Genomic DNA, 25,916 nt, shown 5'->3' on the forward strand with positions numbered 1-25,916 from the left:
TTTAGCAGTTTACTGACAGTGTCCACCAGGTCCAGTATACTATATATAGCAGTACGGTAGGCCACTGCTGTACCTACCTCTGTGTCGTCACTCGTCATCCATTAAGTATACTATCCATCCATCTACATTGTATACCTGTGGTGCCTTATTTTTAGACTAGTTTAGCAGTTTGCTGACAGTGTCCACCAGGTCCATTATACTGTATATAGCAGTACGGTAGGCCACTGCTGTACCTACCTCTGTGTCGTCACTCGTCATCCATTAAGTATACTATCCATCCATCTACATTGTATACCTGTGGTGCCTTTTTTTTAGACTAGTTTAGCAGTTTGCTGACAGTGTCCACCAGGTCCATTATACTGTATATAGCAGTACGGTAGGCCACTGCTGTACCTACCTCTGTGTCGTCACTCGTCATCCAATAAGTATACTATCCATCCATCTACATTGTATACCTGTGGTGCCTTTTTTTTAGACTAGTTTAGCAGTTTGCTGACAGTGTCCACCGGGTCCATTATACTGTATGTAGCAGTACGGTAGGCCACTGCTGTACCTACCTCTGTGTCGTCACTCGTCATCCATTAAGTATACTATCCATCCATCTACATTGTATACCTGTGGTGCCTTTTTTTTAGACTAGTTTAGCAGTTTGCTGACAGTGTCCACCAGGTCCATTATACTCTATATAGCAGTACGGTAGGCCACTGCTGTACCTACCTCTGTGTCGTCACTCGTCATCCAATAAGTATACTATCCATCCATCTACATTGTATACCTGTGGTGCCTTTTTTTTAGACTAGTTTAGCAGTTTGCTGACAGTGTCCACCGGGTCCATTATACTGTATGTAGCAGTACGGTAGGCCACTGCTGTACCTACCTCTGTGTCGTCACTCATCATCCATTAAGTATACTATCCATCCATCTACATTGTATACCTGTGGTGCCTTTTTTTTAGACTAGTTTAGCAGTTTGCTGACAGTGTCCACCAGGTCCAGTATACTGTATATAGCAGTACGGTAGGCCACTGCTGTACCTACCTCTGTGTCGTCACTCGTCATCCATTAAGTATACTATCCATCCATCTACATTGTATACCTGTGGTGCCTTTTAGTTGTGCGCAGTATATATAATAGTAGGCCATTGCTATTGATACTGTCATATAATTCCACACATTAAAATATGGAGAACAAAAATGTGGAGGTTAAAAAAATATGGAAAGATCAAGATCCACTTCCACCTCGTGCTAAAGCTGCTGCCACTAGTCATGGCCGAGACGATGAAATGCCATCAATGTCGTCTGCCAAGGCCGATGCCCAATGTCATAGTACAGAGCATGTAAAATCCAAAACACAAAAGTTCAGTAAAATGACCCAAAAATCAAAATTAAAAGTGTCTGAGGAGAAGCGTAAACTTGCCAATATGCCATTTACGACACGGAGTGGCAAGGAACGGCTGAGGCCCTGGCCTATGTTCATGGCTAGTGGTTCAGCTTCACATGAGGATGGAAGCACTCATCCTCTCGCTAGAAAAAAAGAAAAGACTTATGCTGGCAAAAGCACAGCAAAGAACTGTGCGTTCTTCGAAATCACAAATCCCCAAGGAGAGTCCAATTGTGTCGGTTGCGATGCCTGACCTTCCCAACACTGGACGGGAAGAGCTTGCGCCTTCCACCATTTGCACGCCGCCTGCAAGTGCTGGAAGGAGCACCCGCAGTCCAGTTCCTGATAGTCAAATTGAAGATGTCAGTGTTGAAGTACACCAGGATGAGGATATGGGTGTTGCTGGCGCTGGGGAGGAAATTGACAAGGAGGATTCTGATGGTGAGGTGGTTTGTTTAAGTCAGGCACCCGGGGAGACACCTGTTGTCTGTGGGACGAATATGGCCATTGACATGCCTGGTCAAAATACAAAAAAAATCAGCTCTTCGGTGTGGAATTATTTCAACAAAAATGCGGACAACAGGTGTCAAGCCGTGTGTTGCCTTTGTCAAGCTGTAATAAGTAGGGGTAAGGACGTTAACCACCTCGGAACATCCTCCCTTATACGTCACCTGCAGCGCATTCATCATAAGTCAGTGACAAGTTCAAAAACTTTGGGTGACAGCGGAAGCAGTCCACTGACCAGTAAATCCCTTCCTCTTGTAACCAAGCTCCTGCAAACCACACCACCAACTCCCTCAGTGTCAATTTCCTCCTTACCCAGGAAAGCCAATAGTCCTGCAGGCCATGTCACTGACAAGTCTGACGAGTCCTCTCCTGCCTGGGATTCCTCCGATGATTCCTTGAGTGTAACGCCTACTGCTGCTGCCGCTGCTGTTATTGCTGCTGGGAGTCGATCGTCATCCCAGAGGGGAAGTCGGAAGACCACTTGTACTACTTCCAGTAAGCAATTGACTGTCCAACAGTCCTTTGCGAGGAAGATGAAATATCACAGCAGTCATCCTGCTGCAAAGTGGATAACTGAGGCCTTGGCAGCCTGGGCGGTGAGAAACGTGGTTCCGGTATCCATCGTTAATTCAGATCCAACTATAGACTTGATTGAGGTACTGTGTCCCCGGTACCAAATACCATCTAGGTTCCATTTCTCTAGGCAGGCGATACCGAAAATGTACACAGACCTCAGAAAAAGACTCACCAGTGTCCTAAAAAATGCAGTTGTACCCAATGTCCACTTAACCACGGACATGTGGACAAGTGGAGCAGGGCAGACTCAGGACTATATGACTGTGACAGCCCACTGGGTAGATATATTGCCTCCCGCTGCAAGAACAGCAGCAGCGGCACCAGTAGCAGCATCTCGCAAACGCCAACTCATTCCTAGGCAGGCTACGCTTTGTATCACCGCTTTCCAGAATAGGCACACAGCTGAAAACCTCTTACGGGAACTGAGGAAGATCATCGCAGAATGGCTTACCCCAATTGGACTCTCCTGGGGATTTGTGACATCGGACAACGCCACCAATATTGTGCGTGCATTACATCTGGGCAAATTCCAGCACGTCCCATGTTTTGCACATACCTTGAATTTGGTTGTGCAGAATTATTTAAAAAACGACAGGGGCGTGCAAGAGATGCTGTCGGTGGCCAGAAGAATTGCGGGCCACTTTCGGCGTTCAGGCACCGCGTACAGAAGACTGGAGCACCACCAAAAATACCTGAACCTGCCCTGCCATCATCTGAAGCAAGAGGTGGTAACGAGGTGGAATTCAACCCTCTATATGCTTCAGAGGATGGAGGAGCAGCAAAAGGCCATTCAAGCCTGTACATCTGGCCACGATATAGGCAAAGGAGGTGGAATGCACCTGTCTCAAGCGCAGTGGAGAATGATTTCAACGTTGTGCAAGGTTCTGCAACCCTTTGAACTTGCCACACGTGAAGTCAGTTCAGACACTGCCAGCCTGAGTCAGGTCATTCCCCTCATCAGGCTTTTGCAGAAGAAGCTGGAGACATTGAAGGAGGAGCTAAAACAGAGCGATTCCGCTAAGCATGTGGGACTTGTGGATGGAGCCCTTAATTCGCTTAACCAGGATTCACGGGTGGTCAATCTGTTGAAATCAGAGCACTACATTTTGGCCACCGTGCTCGATCCTAGATTTAAAACCTACGTTGTATCTCTCTTTCCGGCAGACACAAGTCTGCAGGGGTTGATAGACCTTCTGGTGAGAAAATTGTCAAGTCAAGCGGAACGTGACCCGTCAACAGCTCCTCCTTCACATTCTCCCGCAACTGGGGGTGCGAGGAAAAGGATAAGAATTCCGAGCCCACGCGCTGGCGGTGATGCAGGGCATTCTGGAGCAAGTGCTGACATCTGGTCCAGACTGAAGGACCTGCCAACGATTACTGACATGTCGTCTACTGTCACTGCATATGATTCTCTCACCATTGAAAGAATGGTGGAGGATTATATGAGTGACCGCATCCAAGTAGGCACGTCAGACAGTGCGTACGTATACTGGCAGGAAAAAGAGGCAATTTGGAGGCCCTTGCACAAACTGGCTTTATACTACCTAAGTTGCCCTCCCTCCAGTGTGTACTCCGAAAGAGTGTTTAGTGCAGCCGCTCACCTTGTCAGCAATCGGCGTACGAGGTTACTTCCAGAAAATGTGGAGAAGATTATGTTCATTAAAATGAATTATAATCAATTCCTCCGTGGAGACATTCACCAGCAGCAATTGCCTCCAGAAAGTACACGGGGACCTGAGATGGTGGATTCCAGTGGGGACGAATTAATAATCTGTGAGGAGGGGGATGTACACAGTGAAAGGGGTGATGAATCGGACGATGAGGATGAGGTCGACATCTTGCCTCTGTAGAGCCAGTTTGTGCAAGGAGAGATTGATTGCTTCTTTTTTGGTGGGGGCCCAAACCAACCAGTCATTTCAGTCACAGTCGTGTGGCAGACCCTGTCGCTGAAATGATGGGTTTGTTAAAGTGTGCATGTCCTGTTTATACAACATAAGGGTGGGTGGGAGGGCCCAAGGACAATTCCATCTTGCACCTCTTTTTTCTTTCATTTTTCTTTGCATCATGTGCTGTTTGGGGACTATTTTTTTGAAGTGCCATCCTGCCTGACACTGCAGTGCCACTCCTAGATGGGTCAGGTGTTTGTGTCAGCCACTTGTGTCGCTTAGCTTAGTCACACAGCGACATTGGTGCGCCTCTTTTTTACTTTGCATCATGTGCTGTTTGGGGACTATTTTTTTTGAAGTGCCATCCTGCCTGACACTGCAGTGCCACTCCTAGATGGGCCAGGTGTTTGTGTCGGCCACTTGTGTCGCTTAGCTTAGCCATCCAGCGACCTCGGTGCAAATTTTAGGACTAAAAATAATATTGTGAGGTGTGAGGTGTTCAGAAAGTGAGTGGAAATTATGGTTATTGAGGTTAATAATACTTTGGGATCAAAATGACCCCCAAATTCTATGATTTAAGCTGTTTTTTTAAGGTTTTTTGAAAAAAACACCCGAATCCAAAACACACTCGAATCCGACAAAAATTTTTCGGTGAGGTTTTGCCAAAATTCGTCCGAATCCAAAACACGGCCGCGGAACCGAACCCAAAACCCGAAAAATTTTCGGCGCACATCACTACTTCTCATGTTATGTGTGTTCGGGTACCCGATGCTAACGTTTATAAAGTAATTGAGTATTGTTGAGATAACTGATTGATGTTTTGTTTAAAGTTTATTCTTGAAAGGTGTTAGAGTCACCCATACAGTAACCCCAGAGTGGCCGTGGCATTTGCCGATTTATGCAGATAACGGTTAAAAAGTGATATAAAATTTGCCACCACGGTAGGAGAAAGGAAGTATCAGGCATTGATTGATATGCAAAGTTTGTGATTAACGTTATTATTATTGTGACTATATGTACTAGACTGAGTTACTACTGGGAAAATGTGCAAATGTTATTACGAACATTGATTCTTGAATTGAATAAACGTACATTATTAATCATCACCGTCTTTCATACTCAAGAGTGTGTCACTCATATCTTCAGACCTCTCCGTGAAGAGAAAGAGTATCATCGTAATACTGGATTCTGGTAAGAGCATTGCCACAAGCGATTAACCCGAGGTTATCACATTAGCAGTTGGGCAAAACCATTTGCACTGCAGAGGGGGGCAGATATATAACGTGCAGAAAGAGTACTCTTCAGGACTTTTAGTTTCCGATATACAATATGTTCATGTGTTTCCTTTCTCTAATATTAATTTGAACAATAGTTTCTAATATTCTGTTCACAATCAGACTTCTCAGGTAAAGAGTGCATGGATTCGTGGCTGGTGGATCATCTGATGTCTTGCACTGAAGGAAGAAGTGCTATCTCCCCTTTTGCCTGTCTGTCAGGAAATACAGATCATGACTTGATGACTGTAACAAATGTGAGCAATGTAAGTGTTAGCAGAAACTTTTTACAACACCAAAGAATATAGCTGAAATCCAAGTGGTGCATTTATATGTCAGACCTATATGTCTTTCATTTATTTCAATGTAGTCTGTTAGCATAAGCATTGAGGGCCTAATTCAGACCTGATCAGTGCTGTGCGTTTTCGCACACCAACCGATCAGGGGTCTGAACTGCGCATGCGCCGGCGCCACAGTGCGCCGGTGCATGCCAGGCAGCCGACGACCGTCTCAGCCCTGCGATCGTATCTGCCTGATTGACAGGCAGAGGTGGACGCTGGGCGGGAGGGTGGTGTTTGGCCACCGTTTAAGGGGTACGGTCCGGGCACGCATCCGCTGCAACCTTCACAGTGATGAGTAGCTCCCTGCCAGTGCGCAGGAGCTGCGCTGATAGGGAACTACTCCTAAAGTACAAAAGCATCACCACTGTGCGCTGCTTTTGTACTTGTGCGGGGGGGGGGGGGGGGGGGCTGACATGCGGGGCGGACAAGCCCTGTGCTGGGCGTCCCCCTGCATGTCTGTGTTACTGTTCGTTGATGTGCTAAAGTTAGCACATCTACGATCAGGTCTGAATTACAGTAGGCCCCAAGTTTCCTATTTTCTTTAGTATTTGAATGCTGCATATTGAATGCTCTAATCTCTGCCCAGCTAAAATGTCCCTTAGTCCCAATTAAATTGTTATTTGGTAAAGGTGTAGTTCATCCATAAGAAAATATCTTCATAATGAAATTGACAGTCACCAATCTTTACTTGCTTTAGCAAAAAAAACAAGAGTTATGCGATAAATACAATCAGCGGGATGTAATAGAATCCGAGATCGTTGGAGGTGCTGGATGCCGGCTAATCTCTGACTTTTTTTTAAAGGGGCATTCACTTACAAGGCATGGGTTTGTAAGTGTATGCCCATTAAAAATAAATGTCCGAGATCGGCCGGCATCCAGCACCTCCAGCGATCTCGGATTCCATTACAGCCCACTGAACAGGTTTAACTTGATTGTCAGAAATACATAAAACACTTCTCTATGATATATATTCACAGCTCATGCTGCAAACAGCTCATATTCCTGACAAACATATTCCAATGTTACACCTGGAGAAAACGGATGCTTGTGGAAGAAAAATGACCCTGAACTCCTATGCCCTGGATTTCTTCAAACATGGCTCCTTAATAGCTCTTGAAGATGATAATGGGTATGTACTGTACTATTTCAAAATCCTATGTACCTATGCTAAAACAAAATATTGTCGGAATATGGTTTTACCATAACCATTTTCTGCTTCGGGGTTTATGGTCCCCACAGGGTTAACCTTTGGATGTCCCAAAGCAGTTGTTATAGGGAGGGAACGCTCCTAAGCTAAAAGGAGGACTTTGCGGTCCAAGGTTGTATCCTGATAGGCAAACATATCAAAGGAATAGAACCTAAGAAATATGTGGGCAGAAGATCACGTAACAGCTTGGCATAATTGTTCAGCAGACTCTCCGATGCATGCTGCCCATTACGGACCCACAAAGCGAGTAGAATGTGCAGATTCTGTACTCAAAACAGGCAGATCAGCCTGTGTGTAAGCCTGTGATATGGTCATGCGAAGCCAACGTGCCAAAGTTTGTTTTTTGGCTGGCCATCCCTGCATATGGAATCCATAAAGGATGAATAAGGCACCTGTTTTCCTAACAGAACTACTGCAGTCCACATAGATCCAAAGAGCACAGACCACATCCAACGAGGCTTCCTCTGGTGAGAGACCAGGTTCCTGGAAGGCCGGTACCACAATTGGTTCGTTAACATGAAATTTAGATACTAACTTAGGTATGTAACCATGTTTAGGGGGTCATTCCGAGTTGGTCGCTCGTTAGCAGATTTTCACTGCCATGCAAATGCTAGCCACCGCCCTCTGGGAGTGTATATTAGCTTTGCAGAAGTGCAAACGCTTTCATCGCATTTTTAGAGCAGCTCAAAACCTACTCAGCGCTTGCAATCACTTCAGACCATTCAGTTCCGGATTTGAAGTCACAAACACGGCCTGCGTTCACCCATCCACACCTGCGTTTATCCTGGCACGCCTGCATTTTTCCAAACACTCCGTGAAAACGGTCAGTTGCCACCTAGAAACGCCCACTTCATGTCAATCACTCTGCGGCAGCCAATGCGACGGAAATGCATCGCTTGACCTTGTGTGAAACTGCATCGGTTGTTGTAATAGTACGTCACGCGTGCGCATTGCGCCGCATACGCATGCACAGAAGTGCCATTTTTTAGCCTCATCGCTGCGCAGCGAACAAATGCAGCTAGCGATCAACTCGGAATGCCCCCCTTAGTCTGAAGGACTGCCCGGTTATGGTGGAATATCAGAAATGGGGAGCAACCTGAGAGAGCACCCAAGTCAGAAACCCTATGGGCTGAAGCAATAGCTAATAGAAACATTAGCGGTGATTCACTTGAGGTCTACTGTTTCCAGTGGTTCCAATGGACTGCATTGTAGAGCCTAAAGGACCAATGACAGGTCCCAAGGAGATATTGGAGGGACGAATGAAGGCTGCATCCGGAGTACTCCTTGAAGGAAGGGAAGTGCATCTGGCAAAAGAGCCAGCCTCTTCTGGAACCAGACAGACAAAGCTGAAACCTGAACCTTGAGAGAAGCCAGGTGAAGACCCATGGTGAGTCCTGCCTGCAAGAAGGGTAACAATCTAGGTATCCGAAAGACTTTGGGATCATAGTGATGATGAATATACCACTGGAAATAGAAGTGCCAAATCCGGTAATAAATGCGAGCAGAGGCTGGTTTCCTAGCCTGAAGCATAATATGAACCACCTCTCCAGAGAAACCTTTGTCCCTGAGGAGGGAATTCTCAAGAGCCATGCTGTCAAAGACAGACAAGGCAGATCCGGATAGAGGCAGAACCCTGACAAAGAGGCATAGGGAAGGGATCATCTATGGAGAGATCTATTAGATCTGTGAACCAAAAGTGTCTGGGCCATGCTAGAGCCAGTAGTATGATCGTGCCATCAACCTCTTCGAATTTGCACAGGACTCTGGGAAGTAGAGACACTGGGGGGAAGAGATAGGCCAGCTAAAAGTCCCAGGGGATTGTGAGAGCATCCACAAAGCTCACTACTGGATCTCTTGTCCTGGATTGTACACTGGAACCTTGTGATTGTTTCTGGAGGCCATGAGATCGACGTCCGAAAGACCCCATTTGCGTACCAGCATCTGAGTGGAGAGACCATTCCCTGGCGTGAATCTCCTGTCGACTGAGGAAGTCTGCTTCTCAGCTGCAGACTCCTGGAATGAAGATTGCAAATTTAGACCTGATCACAGCAAACTTGTTCTCTAATGGGCAAAACCATGGCCCTCATTCCGAGTTGTTCGCTCGTTGCAGAGTTTCGCTATATTGCGATTAGTCGCTTACTGCGCATGCGGTTAGTTATTTTACTCAAAAGTTAGGTATTTTACTCACGGCATTACGAGTATTTTTCTTTGTTCTGGTGATCGGAGTGTGATTGACAGGAAATGGGTGTTTCTGGGCGGAAACTGTCCGTTTTATGGGTGTGTGTGAAAAAATGCTGCCGTTTCTGGGAAAAAAGCGGGAGTGGCTGGAGAAACGGAGGAGTGCATGGGCGAACGCTGTGTGTGTTTGTGACGTCAAACCAGGAACGAAACTGACTGAACTGATCGCAGTGGCAGAGTAAGTGTCGAGCTACTCAGAAACTGCTAAGAAATTTCTATTCACAATTTTGCAAATCTTTCGTTCGCTATTCTGTTAAGCTACGATACACTCCCAGAGGGCGGCAACTTAGCGTGTGCAATGCTGCTAAAAGCAGCTAGCGAGCGAACAACTCGGAATGAGGGCCATGTGCAGTGCAGGTGGGGCAAATATAACGTGTAGAGAGAGTTAAATTTGGGGGGGGTTTATTCAAACTGAAATCTAAATTGCAGTGTAAATATAAAGCATCTAGTATTTACCCTGCACTGAAACAAAATAACCCACCAAAATCTAAATCTATCTGCACATGTTACATCTGCCCCACCTGCAGTGCACATGGTTTTTCCCATCAGAGAAAGATTTTGCTTTTGCAACCAGGTCTGAATTAGGCCCCTGGCCAGGAGGTGAAGCTCTGCCCAGGTGAGAATCCTTGTTACCTCCTGCATTGCTGCCACACTTCAGTGCCACCCTGTTGATTTATATATGCCACTGTCGTGGCATTTTCCGACTGGATCTGTACTGGAGAACCCTGCAGCAGGGCCTGGGCCATCAGAAGGGCCAGGTAGACAGCTTGAAGTTCCAGGACGTTGACCAGGAGATCCCTTTTTGGACAGAGACCAGCGATCCTAAAAGCAGTCACTTCCTGTGACAGCCCCCCAGCCCCTGAGACTGGCATCCGTGGTGAGGAGTGTCCAGTGTGGGATCTAGAATGGTCGGCCCTGTCTAAATTGGTTGTGTGTAACCACCATGACAGAGATTCCCGAAGGGACCGGGGTAGAATCAAGGTCTTATTTTATTTGAGATGGTAATCCCGTCCATGCAGAGAGTATCAGGTGCTGTAGAGGCCTGGAGTAAAATTGGGCATATTCCACCATGTAAAACACTGAGACCATGGAGCCTATGGTCTGCATTGCTGAATGTACAGGGACCCTCGGACTGCGGAGTAGGTTGCAGATGCACAACTGCAAGGTTGCAATCTTGTCCTGAGGGAGGAATCTGCGTTGTACCCTGGCATCCAGCAGTTCTCCCAAGTGCTGCATCCTCTGGGATGGGATGAGCGAGGACTTGGGCCAGTTGATTAGCCATCTATGGTATTGAAGGAAGGCCACCATCTGTTGTAGATGACTTTCCAGCACCATTGTAGACTGCGCCAGAAGAAGCAAGTCATCCAGGTAAGGCAATATCCAAACTCCCCTTTTCCGGAGAGTAGCCGCCATCACCGCCATGAGTTTGGTGAACACCCTGGGGGCTGTAGACAGTCCAAAGGGAAGGGTCTGGAATTGGAAATGCTGCTGTGAACAGCAAAGTGAAGATACTGTTGATAACAGGGTGCAATAGATACATGGATGTACGCATCCTGACTATCCAGCGAGACCATGTAGTCTCCAGGTCGCAAAGCAAGGACAATGGACTGTACAGTTTCCATATGGAACCTGGGGACCTTGAGGTACTTGTTCAGTAATTTCAGATTCAGAAATGAACGGTATGATCCATTTGGTTTCTGAACCAAAAAGAGAGTAGAATAAACCCCTGACCCTGCTGAGACTGTGGAACAGGGATGATAGCCCCTGACTGTAGGAGGGATAGTATGACTCCAGACAGTGCTTATGCTTTATCTAAGGCCCTCATTCCGAGTTGTTCACTCGCAAGGCGATTTTAGCAGTTTTGCACACGCTAAGCCGCCGCCTACTGGGAGTGAATCTTAGCATCTTAAAATTGCGAACGAAAGATTTGCAACATTGCGATAAGACATCTCTGTGCAGTTTCTGAGTAGCTCGAGACTTACTCTGCCTGTGCGATCAGTTCAGTGCTTGTCGTTCCTGGTTTGACGTCACAAACACACCCAGCGTTCGCCCAGACACTCCTCCGTTTCTCCAGCCACTCCTGCGTTTTTCCCAGAAACGGTAGCGTTTTTTCCCACACGCCCATAAAACGGCCTGTTTCCGCCCAGAAACACCCACTTCCTGTCAATCACACTACGATCGCCTGAGCGAAGAAAAAGCCGTGAGTAAAAATCCTAACTTCTTAGCAAATTTACTTGGCGCAGTCGCAGTGCGGATATTGCGCATGCGCACTAAGCGGAAAATCGCTGCGATGCAAAGAAATTTTCCGAGCGAACGACTCGGAATGACCTCCTAAGTCCGGTGAGGGAGTAGTAGGGAAATACTGTCTGGGAGGGATGCTTCAGGAAGGAAAGAGCGTACCTGTGAGAAACCAATTCTAGGACCCAGGCATTTGTGGTGCCCCTTAATCTGTTTCTCTGACTTCATCTGGGGGACACTTCATTGCACGTGTGGAATAGAGGAGTCAGCACTTAATGAGCTAAATTTTTTGCACTATAAAAGCTCCTGCTCTCTAACTGCTCCTCAGTTTGAACTTAAAAAGCCTGAAGGATAGGTTGAAGAACAACTATAACCATCTTACTCGAAAATTGAACAAATGAGGGAGGGATCAAAGTGTCCCCCAGACAAAGCTATTCAACAGGTAGCATAAATCTTTTCTCTTCCTACATCTGCTGGATACTTCACTACACATGGGGATGTATAAAAGCTTGCCCCTAGGGAAGGGCTCATCCAGACTTATCTGAACTTACGTCCAAAGTCAGTTCCTCTAGATGCAAAGTCATGAAAACTGTAAAATAAATGTACTGTATATGCTTTAGATAACTGTTCTGCTGTTGCCCCATTCCACACTGCCCATGTAGGACCTACTGAGTGACTTGAACTCTTAACTGGAACCGGCGTATTAGCTCCAATATATACTTGTTTAATTGTGGCTGTAATCCATTTTCCTATCACTTGCTTAGATGATGAACAACCTCTCTTCTTAGCATCATAAAGAATGATAGACTATCTTTCTAGTTCTTGCATTCCTGTCCAAGTAAATCTTTAACATTTTGACATCTAACAATGACTTTTCTTTTCAGATTGTCTTGTCTGCTTTAGAAAAAGAGGGAATAACAATTTCCTGGTTTAAATAGAAATCAGGCACCACCGTAGGTTGAAATGAGGGACATGTGCGAAGCAATGCGCTATCCTTATGGATGACTAAATATAGAGACCAGTGCTAGGGTTTTCGGAACCTACCCCTCCCCCCCCACCCCGCACACTATCACACTATGTTTGTGTCTTACCTCCCATCATTTATAAAGGTACAGTGCGCGCCGAAGTGCCTGTTCCTCTTCATGGCTCTTCACTTCAGCGGTGGTGATGGAAAAGGAAGCTGCTGGGACCTGAGGAGGTGATGAATGCCATCGAGTGAGCACCAGGAGTGGTGGGCCACAGGAAGATGGCTATGGCGCCACCAAGATGGGACAGGTGGCTGCCGCTCATAAGTGACTGTTACAATCCTGAGCACTCATGTTTTGTTATTGTTATAAATTACCTTTGCTTCAGTTTGTGGAACTACAGGTCACAGCTAGCTCCTGCATAGTTGTCTCCCAGTGCCTTAGCTTCTGCACTCAGCAACTGACTTCACAGGTGTCTGGATTCTGTAATTACAGCTCGTTACCTGAAAACTACTATTCAGCTTGTCAGCCTGCTCAGTCTGCACTGCAGCTGCATGTTATATCAATTACTGGGAGCCTGTCTGGTGCTCACAGCTGATTGGTCCAGCCTGTTCTTTTAAGCCTCTCAATCCCAAGAGGCTTTGCCAGTTATAGCTACTCCATGTGGTGTTCTGCTCTCTGGTTCCTCTCTGGTCTCAGTTCATCTGTCCAGTGGGTATTGCCTTGTTCCAGTATTGAATTCCAGCTTCAACATCTTGCTGACGACCTTAGTCTGCCGACTGTCGTTACCCTGTCTCCAAGTGTCTGCACCCCAGTCCGTCCGTGTGCCGCTACCTCCTGTGTCTCCCCTGGATTGCCTGCTGCTGTTCCATCTCCACGGCCCCAGCGTACCATCTGGCCGTGTGCACCCTGCCACCTTCTCCAGTTCCTGTTTGTTCCTGTGTATCCCTGCGGTTGGTCATATACAACACCTCTACCATAACTCTAGTCCATTTAAGGTATCAAGTGACCCAGACAGGGGGCCGCGACCTGCACGTCAGGAGCCGCGAAGCCCATATCCCCTTGCGGGGTTCCCTGGTGAAAACCTCCCGTTGTGTTAGACTCCGCGCCTCTGTTCTGGGTAACGTCAACCACTTGGTACCTGATCCCGAATTCCGGATTCTGCACCAGTTTCTGACATTATAACTGGCCCACCACTTCCTGGGCATGTCACAGCAAAATCCGGCTCAAATCTTGGCTGGTCAAATACAAAATTTGACGCAGCAACTGCAAGATCTAAAGCTCCGAGTTTCCACCCAGGAAGAAACTAGAAGGTCATTGGTTGTAACCAGAGCTCCTGGGCCTGAACCAAAGCTGCATCTTCCAGATCGGCCTTCCAGGTGACCGGAAACAGTTCCAGAATTTCCGTGATAGCTGCAAGCTATATTTCAGACTCCGCCCATTATCGTCTGGTTCTGAGGCTCAGGGAGTAGGTATCATCATCTCCCTCCTGCAGGGGGATCCCCAGTCCTGGGCGTTCGGATTAAAAATGGAGAATCCCGCCTTGCACACAGTGGATGCCTTTTTTAGCGCCCTAGGAATTCTTTATGATGACCCGGACCGAGCAGCTTCTGCAGAGGCTCACTTACGAGCCCTGAGACAAGGGAAAAACACGGCCGAGGTATACTGCACTGAGTTTCGCAGATGGGCAGGTGATAGTGGTTGGAATGACCCAGCCCTCCGAAGTCAGTTCCGCTTAGGCCTCACTGAGCAAATTAAAGACTACCTTGTCCAGTATCCTACTCCTGAAACCCTGGACAAGCTTATGCAGTTAGCAATTCGAGTAGAACGTCGGATCAGGGAACGGAGGATGGAGAAAGGTGGAGGGTCACCATCTCCCTCAGCAGTAGCCTTGGAAGAAGCCGAAGATTCCAGTGAACCCATGCAGATTGGGGCCTTTCGTCTTTCTGCTCAGGAAAAATCTCATAGGCGATCAATGGGGCTATGCTTATATTGTGGAGCAAAGGGTCATTTTGCTAATGTTTGCACCCTGAAGTCGGGAAAAGACAAGACCCAGGGGTAAAAGGGGAGTTACTCCTGGGTCTGGCTGGAATCTCTCCAAAAAATTCAGTCTTGCTTCCAGTTCAAATAAGTCTACCTACTCAGCAAGTTGCAGTCAAGGCTTTTGTTGATTGTGGTGCAGCTGCCAACTTTATGGATATCTCTTTCGCCCGGTCCTGGAACATTCCTATACTAAAGATGAAGCCTTCTGTGACTATTTGTGGCCTTGACGGTAACCCCCTCCTCAGTGGGCAAGTGTCTCAGCAAACTCCTCCTGTTCATTTAACTACTGGTCTTCTGCATTCGGAGAAGATTAGTTTCCGCCTTGTCAATTGCCCCATGGCCTCCATAGTCCTAGGGCTTCCATGGTTGAAATCCCATAATCCATCCGTCTGCTGGAAGACAGGAGAACTCTTACAGTGGGGAAAAGAATGTACAGGAAGATGTCTGTCCTTGCCAGTGCGATGCTCTCAAGTTATGCCAGAGGGGCTACCGACTCCATATCATTCATTTGCGGATGTCTTCTCCAAGAAAGAGGCGGATACTCTTCCCCCCCATCGACCTTACGACTGTGCCATCAGTCTGGTATCCGAAGATAAATTACCTAAGGGTAGATTATATGCTCTTTCTTTGCCAGAAACTAAAGCCATGGAGGACTATATTCAGGAGAACCTAAGCAAAGGGTTTATTCGTCCCTCAAAATCACCAGTAGGAGCAGGATTCTTCTTTGTGGCAAAAAAGGACGGTTCCTTACGTCCATGCATTGATTATAGAGGACTCAACAAAATCACTGTTAAGAATTCTTATCCTTTGCCTTTGATTTCCGTGTTGTTTTATCAACTCCGGATGGTGGAAATCTTCTCTAAAATTGATCTTCGGGGGGCATATAACCTCATACGAATTAAGGCCGGTGACGAGTGGAAGACGGCCTTCAACACTCATTCTGGGGATTATGAATACCTTGTTATGCCATTTGGATTGTCAAATGCTCCTGCCGCCTTCCAAGATTTTATCAATGATGTGCTCCGAGAATTCCTGGGAAAATTTGTTGTGGTCTACTTGGATGACATCCTGATATATTCACGGTCACTTGAGCAGCATCGAGTCCATGTCCAGATGGTGTTGCAAAAGCTCCGGGAGCACCATCTATACGCCAAGTTAGAAAAATGTGAATTCGAAGTGAAGGAAGTCGCTTTCTTAGGCTACATCATCTCTCCCAAGGGGTTCTCCATGGATCCCAGTAAGCATCAAGCAATTCAAGATTGGGCACAACCTACTAATCTTAAAGCTATACAACGCTTTCTTGGGTTCGCTAATTATTACAGGAGATTTATTTGTTCATTTTCAGACATTGTTGCACCTATTGTTGCTTTGACCAAGAAAGGTGCGTCTCCGTCACATTGGTCACCTTCAGCTCTACAAGCTTTTCTCAAGTTAAAAAAAGCCTTTATAACTGCACCTGTTCTTAGTCATCCAAATCCTGACCTGCCTTTTGTTATGGAAGTGGATGCTTCTGAAGTGGGAGTGGGAGCAGTCCTATCGCAGAAATATCCAGTGGATTCTAAACTTCACCCATGCTCTTTTCTGTCCAGAAAGTTCTCTCCTGCCGAAGCCAACTATGATGTTGGAAATCGTGAACTGCTTGCTATCAAGTGGGCTCTAGAAGAATGGAGGCATTGGTTGGAAGGGGCGAGACACGTGATTACAATCCTCACTGACCATAAAAACCTATCCTATATTGAATCAGCCAAGAGACTGAATCCAAGACAGGCACGATGGGCATTATTCTTCACTAGATTCAACTATGTGATCTCCTATCGGCCAGGATCGAAGAATCTTAAAGCAGATGCCTTGTCACGAAGCTTCCTTCCAATTCAAAATTCATCCTGCTCTTCTGAACCAATTATTCCTGTTTCCAATATCCATGCTGGTCTTGCTCAAGATTTAGTCTCCCAGATTCAAGCCAAACAGTCTCTTGCACCCATGGGGACTCCCTCCGGACTCCTCTTTGTCCCTAAAGAGTACAGGAAAGCAGTTTTATCTGAATTTCATGTAAAAAGAGTCTCTGGGCATCCAGGGATTTCTAAGACTCTGGATTTATTGTCTCGCTCAGTTTGGTGGCCTATGTATCAAGATGTTAGAGAGTTCATTCTTGCTTGTGAGATCTGTGCTCGACATAAAACTCCTCGTAAAGCTCCCATGGGACATCTTACGCCTCTTACGGTTCCCTCAAGACCTTTGTGGTTGATCTTCCTAAGTCATCGGGGTACAATACCATTTGGGTTGTGGTAGACCGGTTCAGTAAGATGGCTCACTTTGTTCCTCTTCGCAAGCTCCCCAGTGCAAGGGAATTGGCAACCTTGTTTATCCAACATATCTTTAAATTACATGGATTACCACAGGACATCGTCTCTGACAGAGGAACTCAGTTTATTGCTCAATTCTGGCGAGCTTTCTGTTCAGCCTTGGATATTAATCTTAGTCTGTCCTCTGGTTATCATCCACAATCCAATGGACAGACTGAGCGAGTGAACCAGTCTCTTGAACAGTATCTCCGTTGTTATGTTTCCAAGTACCATAACGATTGGGTGGACCATCTGGCATTTGCTGAATTTGCATATAATAATTCCAGTCACTCTTCTTCATCCATGTCACCCTTCTTTTGTCTCTCGGAGTTCCATCCTAGGTCTAACGCTTTTGACATCCTGCAGCAACAGACTTCTTCCCTTGATCCTGTAGCTCGTCTGAGGAAAATTTGGAGGAGAGTACGTCTGGCACTCAACCAAGTCTCTGTACGTTCCAAACAAATTGCTGACAGACGACGAAGACCTTGTACTTTTAAAGTGGGTGACATAGTGTGGCTGTCCACTCGAAATATCAAGTTATGCCAGCCCTCTCAAAAATTTGGGCCTAGGTTCATTGGTCCATTCCGGATTATTAGACAGATTAATCCAGTAGCCTTTCGACTCCTTTTACCAAAATCACTTAAGATCAATAACACTTTCCACTGTTCCTTGTTGAAACCAGCATTTGTGTCCCAGAGATTTAGAAGATCTCCTTCCAGAAGGCCTGCCGCTGTGTTAGTCCAAGGTCACAAGGAGTTTGTTGTGGAAAATATTCTGGATTCCAAGTTCAGGAGGGGTCAAGTTCATTTCCTCGTGCATTGGAAGGGTTACGGTCCGGAAGAAAGAACCTGGGTACCAGAGCGGTTTCTTCATGCACCCAGACTTAAGAGGTCGTTCTTCTGTGAATTTCCGGATAAGCCTGGTTCTAGGGGTTCTTAACCCCTCTTCAAGGGAGGGGGGGGGTACTGTTACAATCCTGAGCACTCATGTTTTGTTATTGTTATAAATTACCTTTGCTTCAGTTTGTGGAACTACAGGTCACAGCTAGCTCCTGCATAGTTGTCTCCCAGTGCCTTAGCTTCTGCACTCAGCAACTGACTTCACAGGTGTCTGGATTCTGTAATTACAGCTCATTACCTGAAAACTGCTATTCAGCTTGTCAGCCTGTTCAGTCTGCACTGCAGCTGCATGTTATATCAATTACTGGGGGCCTGTCTGGTGCTCACAGCTGATTGGTCCAGCCTGTTCTTTTAAGCCTCTCAATCCCAAGAGGCTTTGCCAATTATAGCTACTCCATGTGGTGTTCTGCTCTCTGGTTCCTCTCTGGTCTCAGTTCATCTGTCCAGTGGGTATTGCCTTGTTCCAGTATTGAATTCCAGCTTCAACATCTTGCTGACGACCTTAGTCTGCCGACTGCCGTTACCCTGTCTCCAAGTGTCTGCACCCCAGTCCGTCCGTGTGCCGCTACCTCCTGTGTCTCCCCTGGATTGCCTGCTGCTGTTCCATCTCCACGGCCCCAACGTACCATCTGGCCGTGTGCACCCTGCCAGTTCCTGTTTGTTCCTGTGTATCCCTGCGGTTGGTCATATACAACACCTCTACCATAACTCTAGTCCATTTCAGGTATCAAGTGACCCAAACAGGGGGCCGCGACCTGCACGTCGGGAGCCGCGAAGCCCATATCCCCTTGCGAGGTTCCCTGGTGATAACCTCCTGGCGTGTTAGACTCCGCGCCTCTGTTCTGGGTAACGTCAACCACTTGGTACCTGATCCCGAATTCCGGATTCTGCACCAGTTCCTGACAGTGACACTAGCACCAGCCACATAATCTATTGATGTGGGTGGCGGGGCAGGGTTTTCTGTTGGAATTACTGTGCAGGGCCATGGCAGTGATGGAACTAGTTTCACCTAGTTCCCCCTACCATTCCACTCCATCCTGTCTCCCACTTAAACTCCTGCCTATATGGTGCTTAGTATAAACCACCCTGCAGAAACATTTACATTTCTGATATGACAGCCAATCTTCTTTGGAAGTAAACAGAGAGGGCTAATACTTGCATCTTCAAAGACCCTGGCTTGAGAACTAAAGAAAAACCATCCTGTAAGAAAGATTCTAGGTAAAGAAAATTAACTTGAAACATTCTTATTTTAGCACAAATCAATATACTGTATCTCTTCCAGACTCTATGATAATTATCAGCTGAAACCTTTTTCATGGCTGTAATCATAGTCTGGATTACGGAATATGAAAAAACTTTATATATTGACTTCAAGAGCCATACCATTACTCATTTTCCAGAAATGGACTCAGACCTTACATGAATAGAACCAGAGGTTAAGGGAGCCTGATTCCCTGATCCCTGACTATTGCCATTATTTCTGTGTATCAGACTCTTCTATCTAGTCTGTCACTCTTTTCTAATTTCCCTTAGAACTTGTGGAAGTATCTGAATTAGTGGAGATATGTTCAGCAGAAATCTTAATGGTACTGTCATTACCCTTCTCAGGACCCTCATTGGATTCCTGATTCTGCCACAAAACCTAATTTATATCTATGACAGAACCTTCTTAGATATAAACCTCTGAATGTGAAGATTTCTCCCGATCCCCCCCCCCCCTTCCCCCACCCCAATGACCTGCATATGTGGTGATATGTAACCAATCCTGTTAGGAAGAGCTTCAGCTTTGATTCAGATCTTTCAGATTGTTCCACCATCCAAAAACCTGTACTGTCTCTGAAGACAGGATCCTGAGCTGTCTTAAATGTTAACTGTTGACCAATCCTGTTTTGAATAGTAAACTTTCTTCTCATATGAATTCCCACAGAGTTAAATTTAGAACCAAAAGCAAGTGTCCTGAACTGGAAAACTTTTCCCCACAGAGTACTTGCTGTTATGTGTGTTGGAGACATTCTTCATTGATTTCTGAAGGAGAGTAGATGGGTACCCACCCAAAGAATCTCTGGGTGTATGCCACCCGAAACAGACTTATCCTGGACCTTAGAAGACTGCTTCCTTTGGTCCCTTCTAGTAGTTCTTGATTTGCCACTGAAACTAAAACATCTGGATGAGGCAAACTGTTCCTTGTCTCGAAAGGACTGGTTACTCTGTTGTCTAAAGGATGAATTAGAAGTCCTATTCTTTGATAAAAAGAAGTTTCTCACTGGCAAAAAAAGAACTCTCTCCTCCAGTGGCCTAGAAAATTATTTTATCTATTTCAGGACAAAATAGAAATTTTGGCATCAGCAAACGCTAAGAATTTCTTAGTTTCTGCATCCGCCTCCCAACATCTCAACCACACTGGTCACTACTGCTAGGCATGAAATTTTAGATTGAATAACACAGCAGTCTCACCTAAGTATTCTGCTCCTACTTTGAGTTGTTCTGCAAGAATAATATATGAGACTTGGATGAATCCGACTAGATTCCCTCTACTGACAAATCAATCCACTTTTCGCTACCCAAGCTGAAGTAATACTACTATAGGTCTAACAAAAAGCCCAGCTGTTAAATAAATGGACTCTCATATTAAAAATCTGAGGGATCTTTACGTGAAGCATCTGGAATAGGAAGAGTAGTAGCTTTAGCCAATCTTGCTATAGGAATATCTATTTTAGGAGACTATTCCCTATGCACCAGTTCACTGTCAAGTATAGGATACATACTGTAGATGGGATCCTGTGTGGTACCTGGAACATTTTTTTCAGATTTTTCCCATTGATCTGCAATGAGTTGACATAACTGTACTAATGTAGGAAAAAACACATTTTTCATTTAACTTTTTGCATTGGAGCAAATCAGCGGGTACTTCTTCTTGTGATAAATTTTCACTTAAATCAAGAGCATGACAAACCACTTTGACCTATTCATCCAAACCCTGTACACTAACAGTGGCCTAAAAAAATAAAAATACACTGATTCATCTACATCAGTTTTATACATATACCCCCAGATATAGGAAGAGAAAATACAAATAAAATAATTTTCATTGTAATATCTAAGTGTAGTATTGGTCTTACATTCAAACATTTAAGCAGATAACTGTTTTACAGAGCTTTTCAAACTCAGTGGTTATTTCTGTTTCCCAGATATCCTAGTGATGATCACATCAAGACAATAATGTCTGGTTGCAGATACTGTGCTTGTATATGCTTTGACTGCTGTCTACCTTCTTGCTCACAAAGGCTCTGTTTTCAGGGAGTGGGTCTTCATTCATTAGTACTGAAGCAAACAATACTTATGTCATAGGAACAGGAATAATATAAAGCTTATTTGCTTCTATAAGCAATTTAATATAGATATGCAAATTATCCCTGCAGTTATAGAATACAGTGTACAGTAGTTCACTCTTTAGGGTTGAGCAGAATTGTCATCTCTAATGCCCAAGTAAATCATCCATGATACCACTTGTGTTCAGGGGCTGTTCCTATTAGCCACAAGTCCCCAAGCGGGAGGAGTAAGTGAAGAATAGCGTTATACGCAAGCAAGTCACAAGTAGGGAGTGTTACTCTCTTCACTCTCATATTTATGTTCTGTATAATGTCTTCCAATGTTTTCTACCTTTTAGTAGAAATGCATAATAATTAATATAAAGTAAACATGTTTCTGAAACAACAAAACATACATCGCAACACTGAATCAACAACCTAAAAATAACATAAACAACTTAAAAAAATACTTGAAAATAAACTATACATTGATTTTCCAATTGAATCTGGGTTACATCTCATTAGTTGTAAGAGCCCTTTAAGTCAGATTTGAAATCTTTATTTTTTATTTACAGTATTTGATGGTTTATCTTTAGAAGTGTTTTGTAAATTATCTCTTATTCTTAGGTTGTTGATTCAGTGTTGCTACATGTTTTATTGGTTCAGATTTGTATTTAATTTTATATTCATTATTATGCATTTTTGCTACAAGGTTATTTATTGGTAAACATTATAAATATTTATGAAATTGAAGAAACACTCTACTTTATATCTCATGAAAATAAGTAATCAGTAGATCTCATATTATTAAACAGTTTGTTAGAATCTCCCTGAAATTAAAGCCCTCAATTATATGGGGTTCACAGTTTTTTTGGGGTGTAGATCATAAATCTATCATATAATCTTTTAGGGGTCAGCCAAAAAGGTTCTCCTAAGCTATTTCTTACCATCTCCTTCTTATAAAAGTGAACTGTAAATTATACAATGTATAATAGGATTTAATAAGTTTTTTTTTTTTATTCTTCCAGATTTAATAAAGGGGAAGCCTATGTAAGTTTGAAAGATTTCAATCTTACCATTGCAGCAATAAGGTAGATTCTTCTTCTTCTTCTTATTATTATTATTATTATTACTACACCAATTGCAGACACGAAAGTGTTATAAGATTTTTGTGCATGTTGTATTAATTGTAATGTAATTTACATAAAAATAGAACACACACACACACACACACACACACACACACACACACACACTAAACGATACTGACATACAGCCTTATGACCAATGTATAAAATGAAAGAATACAGTATGTCCAGTCTACATCTCAAGATTCAAGGGTCATATAGATGTTCAATTATCTGATCATGATTTTATCTCTGGAAACACATTTACTGAAATTATATATACTACTAACCTTTGGCATCAGGTACAAGCATAAATAACATTCACATCCCTTCTCCTGTTTCCTTAACTAATGCACCTGAACACTTTTTAATTTTCACAAAGAATTCTCATAAAATAGAATAGGCAATCATTTTATTTATCAGAAATAATCAAATTAAATAGATGTAAGTCTTTCATTTCTGGTTTAAACTTTTTTTGTATATTAATAAACTGGACAACTAACCTATTTTTACTTATTGCTTCCCTTCAGTATTTCCATGAAAGAATTGTGCGATGATGAAAATGATCCAGTGTCTCTGGCTTTTGAACAATTGAGAACAGAATACCAGGAGCGCTTTGGCAAAGTGTAGCAACAGTAACTCCAGAGAGCACATACAGTACTGTTTTTTAAACACACAGTTTGTAAAACATACCAACAATTACTCCTGGATATGGAAAAATAATAATTTTCAAAATCATAAACAATGATTTTCAGACAGTATAAAGTCCAGATTTTCATTAGTGTTCCAGCTTAACAGATTTTTTTTAAAGCACCCACCACTGGATTTTAAATAAAATAATATGCACAAAAAAGTATAACATTTCAAAAATAATTTCAAGAAATATATTTTATAATGTCTACATTGATACTGCCAAATACTGTTGTGTTATGATAATATACCTTGAAAATGCTTTCATTTTTAGGATCAAATTATGTTACATAAATTTTTAGGTTACAAATCTACAATTGAATTGTGAATTGGTATCTACAGTATGTTGTCACATAGTAGAACATTTATCAATTGATAACTACAATTTTGAATAGCAATAACTTGATTTAGTAAAGAAAATCAGAGCTGCTTGGAAATGACAGTGTTGGTTGTAAGGTAAATTATACTTTGTTGACTGTAGCTATTTTTTAGATATTGATTCATTTAAGAAAACCTAATACACTGTACAGCATACAATGGTGTAAACAGTATGATCTCTTAGCTACTCAAGGGATACATATAGTACAACAACATCAGAATCCATAACAACATTCGATTGGCCGTAGAGACAATACTTCAATATGGAGGCATAAAGGGCATAGAAAACAGAATATGAAAATTATATAAACAGAAAGAGCAAAAAGTAGAGGATAAATAGGGCTTCATAAAAGAGATAGGTACTTCAAACACAACATTGGATCGTTTGCCATAATTCTTTAAAATGACATTTATATATATTTATAACATGGTGTGTTAAAATTATAGAAATCCCACTAATATGATTGGATACACTAAATCACATGACCGTGCATTATTTCCCAACAACTGAACAACTCCCAGAATGACAACATGCCTCAACTACTTCCTATTGTGACCAAAACTTTGTCAGAGCCACAGCTGTATCACTCCATAAGTGTGTTTACACTACTCAACGAAAAGCAACATATCAGACAGCAAGCCTGTCTCTAACAGAAATACATATCTGATAGAATACTTTTTAAAAGATGGCAGTATTACGACATATCTCAAAGGACCTGAAATCAAACCTTACCAAAGATGACTGGTATAATGATGATCTCTTCAATGAACTTGAACAGAACTTACCTGAGCACTTCCTGCCAGTACAATGCACTGTTAAACATGTTTTCTTCACAAAATGAACCACTCTTTATGTAACAGTATTCATTAATGTTCCACTGTTTAATAACCTATTCTGAATGTTTAACGGATTTATTCATTTATACTATTAGCCAGTTACATTTTTATTAATGACAAATAATTGAACTATTCGTCCTCCTATTCTGCATCTGTTCCTCCCAGCATCATCTCCAGGGGCCATTTTATAAGATAGTTATACCCACTCTTGGGTGTGTGGTCGCGCTGTTATATGCACAGAGGTGTAGCGTGGAGCCATGCTAGTCACTTCATGGATCGCTCACGTGATCGGCTGCTCTGAAAGTCCCGATGCGAAAGGTCACGGTTACCAATTGCGTCCCTGTATGAATATAGCTGGAGGGGAAATAGAAGACGCCAGCCAGCGCCAATCACGTGAGCGATCCAGGAAGTGACTGCAAAAATAGCAGCATGTGGGATGCGATCATGTGATCGGACGCCGGAGAGTCACGTGACCGGACATACTGAACTAAAACAGTATATGTCTGGAGAAATGGAACCAATGTACGGGGAAATCAGCACGATTAACACAGGACACAAGTTACTTCCTGGCCCCGGAATGAACTATTTTTAAATAATTTATTGTTTTAATATACTTGATGATAGCGACCAGACAACGACATTCTTGGAGCTGACTCTTCCCCGGGGACATTGAACAACTTTACAGCTTTTTATGAGCACTTCTTTTGTCCGCATTCTGGTAGGAAGCCACCCTCATAAAACTTGGATTGTAATATAATTGAATGTGGAATATTCATTCATGGAAAAAATTGAGCTTTTTTAACCTTTGTTATTAAATATATCTTTTTAATATATATTGGATTTCATTCTGATTTGATCCAAATGATGAGCAATTTCTATGCATATGAGACACATATGCTGAACATATTGCACTAGATTGTATTTTCTCTTTTCTTTACATGTTTTAATTACCTTGGACGTATCTCATACATATTGTATGCAAGGTATTCCCTTGTGAAGATATACATACAGGAATAGAGGATTCATACTTTTTAAGCTAAGTTGATCTTTTCCTCCCTGTTTTTTTATATATTCTCATTTTAGAATCAAATTTGGGTAAAGGAGCGCAGAGGGAAAGGTGTCCTTTATCATGAAGCTCATATATATATATATATATATATATATATATATATATTTGATATTAAAAGTTATGCATACAAAATAACATATGTACAGTAAATCATGCAGTATAACATCTATAAGCCTAAGTGAGTGGTACAGTGTTATAGTTACATAAGAAGCAGTTACAGCCAGCATACATTACCCTATCCCATAGCTTCCTCACAGCAACTAACCTAACTGTGCCATAGAAAACTGCATATATCAAACACTGGAAGTTAACAGGATGTTGGTTTCGGTCTCCTTCCATTGGCCCAGGAGAAGGGAGGTTTCTCATTCATTGTGTGGTATAGGTCAGTTCATATGTAAGCAATGTCCAGTTTGACGATGCAGGTGCACAGATTAACCACTGGTTTCTCAGGAAGTCGTTTGTTTTCTTAAAATGTGACTTTATATTCATACATTTGGTCATAACTAATCATTGAAGTGTGCTACAATTTACCCATAGCTATCAAATTAATCCACACATTCTCCTGACCAGTTTGACACTAAGCATGATATAATTTACTTGTTCAGTCTCAAT

At 43.5% G+C, this 25,916-nt stretch overlaps 1 protein-coding gene across 3 annotated transcripts in view; it reads left to right on the top strand.

Annotated features, from left to right (window-relative positions):
- The window catches only part of DDX60 (DExD/H-box helicase 60), a 422,428-nt gene that overhangs the window by 396,229 nt on the left and 283 nt on the right, over positions 1–25,916 (top strand). For 2 of the 3 annotated variants that reach the window (XM_063920417.1, XM_063920419.1), the window contains 4 exons: positions 5,746–5,888; positions 6,941–7,092; positions 22,232–22,294; positions 22,861–25,916. The exon at positions 22,861–25,916 is cut by the window's right edge and continues 283 nt beyond it. In XM_063920417.1, the coding sequence (XP_063776487.1) occupies positions 5,746–5,888; positions 6,941–7,092; positions 22,232–22,294; positions 22,861–22,960 (458 nt within the window). In that variant the 3' untranslated portion in view covers positions 22,961–25,916. The remainder of the gene's footprint in view (positions 1–5,745; positions 5,889–6,940; positions 7,093–22,231; positions 22,295–22,860) is intronic. The other variant, XM_063920418.1, reaches the window with a different exon arrangement.

The sequence above is a fragment of the Pseudophryne corroboree genome, chromosome 1, assembly GCF_028390025.1.
Source record: "Pseudophryne corroboree isolate aPseCor3 chromosome 1, aPseCor3.hap2, whole genome shotgun sequence".
NCBI classification, from domain to species: domain Eukaryota; kingdom Metazoa; phylum Chordata; class Amphibia; order Anura; family Myobatrachidae; genus Pseudophryne; species Pseudophryne corroboree.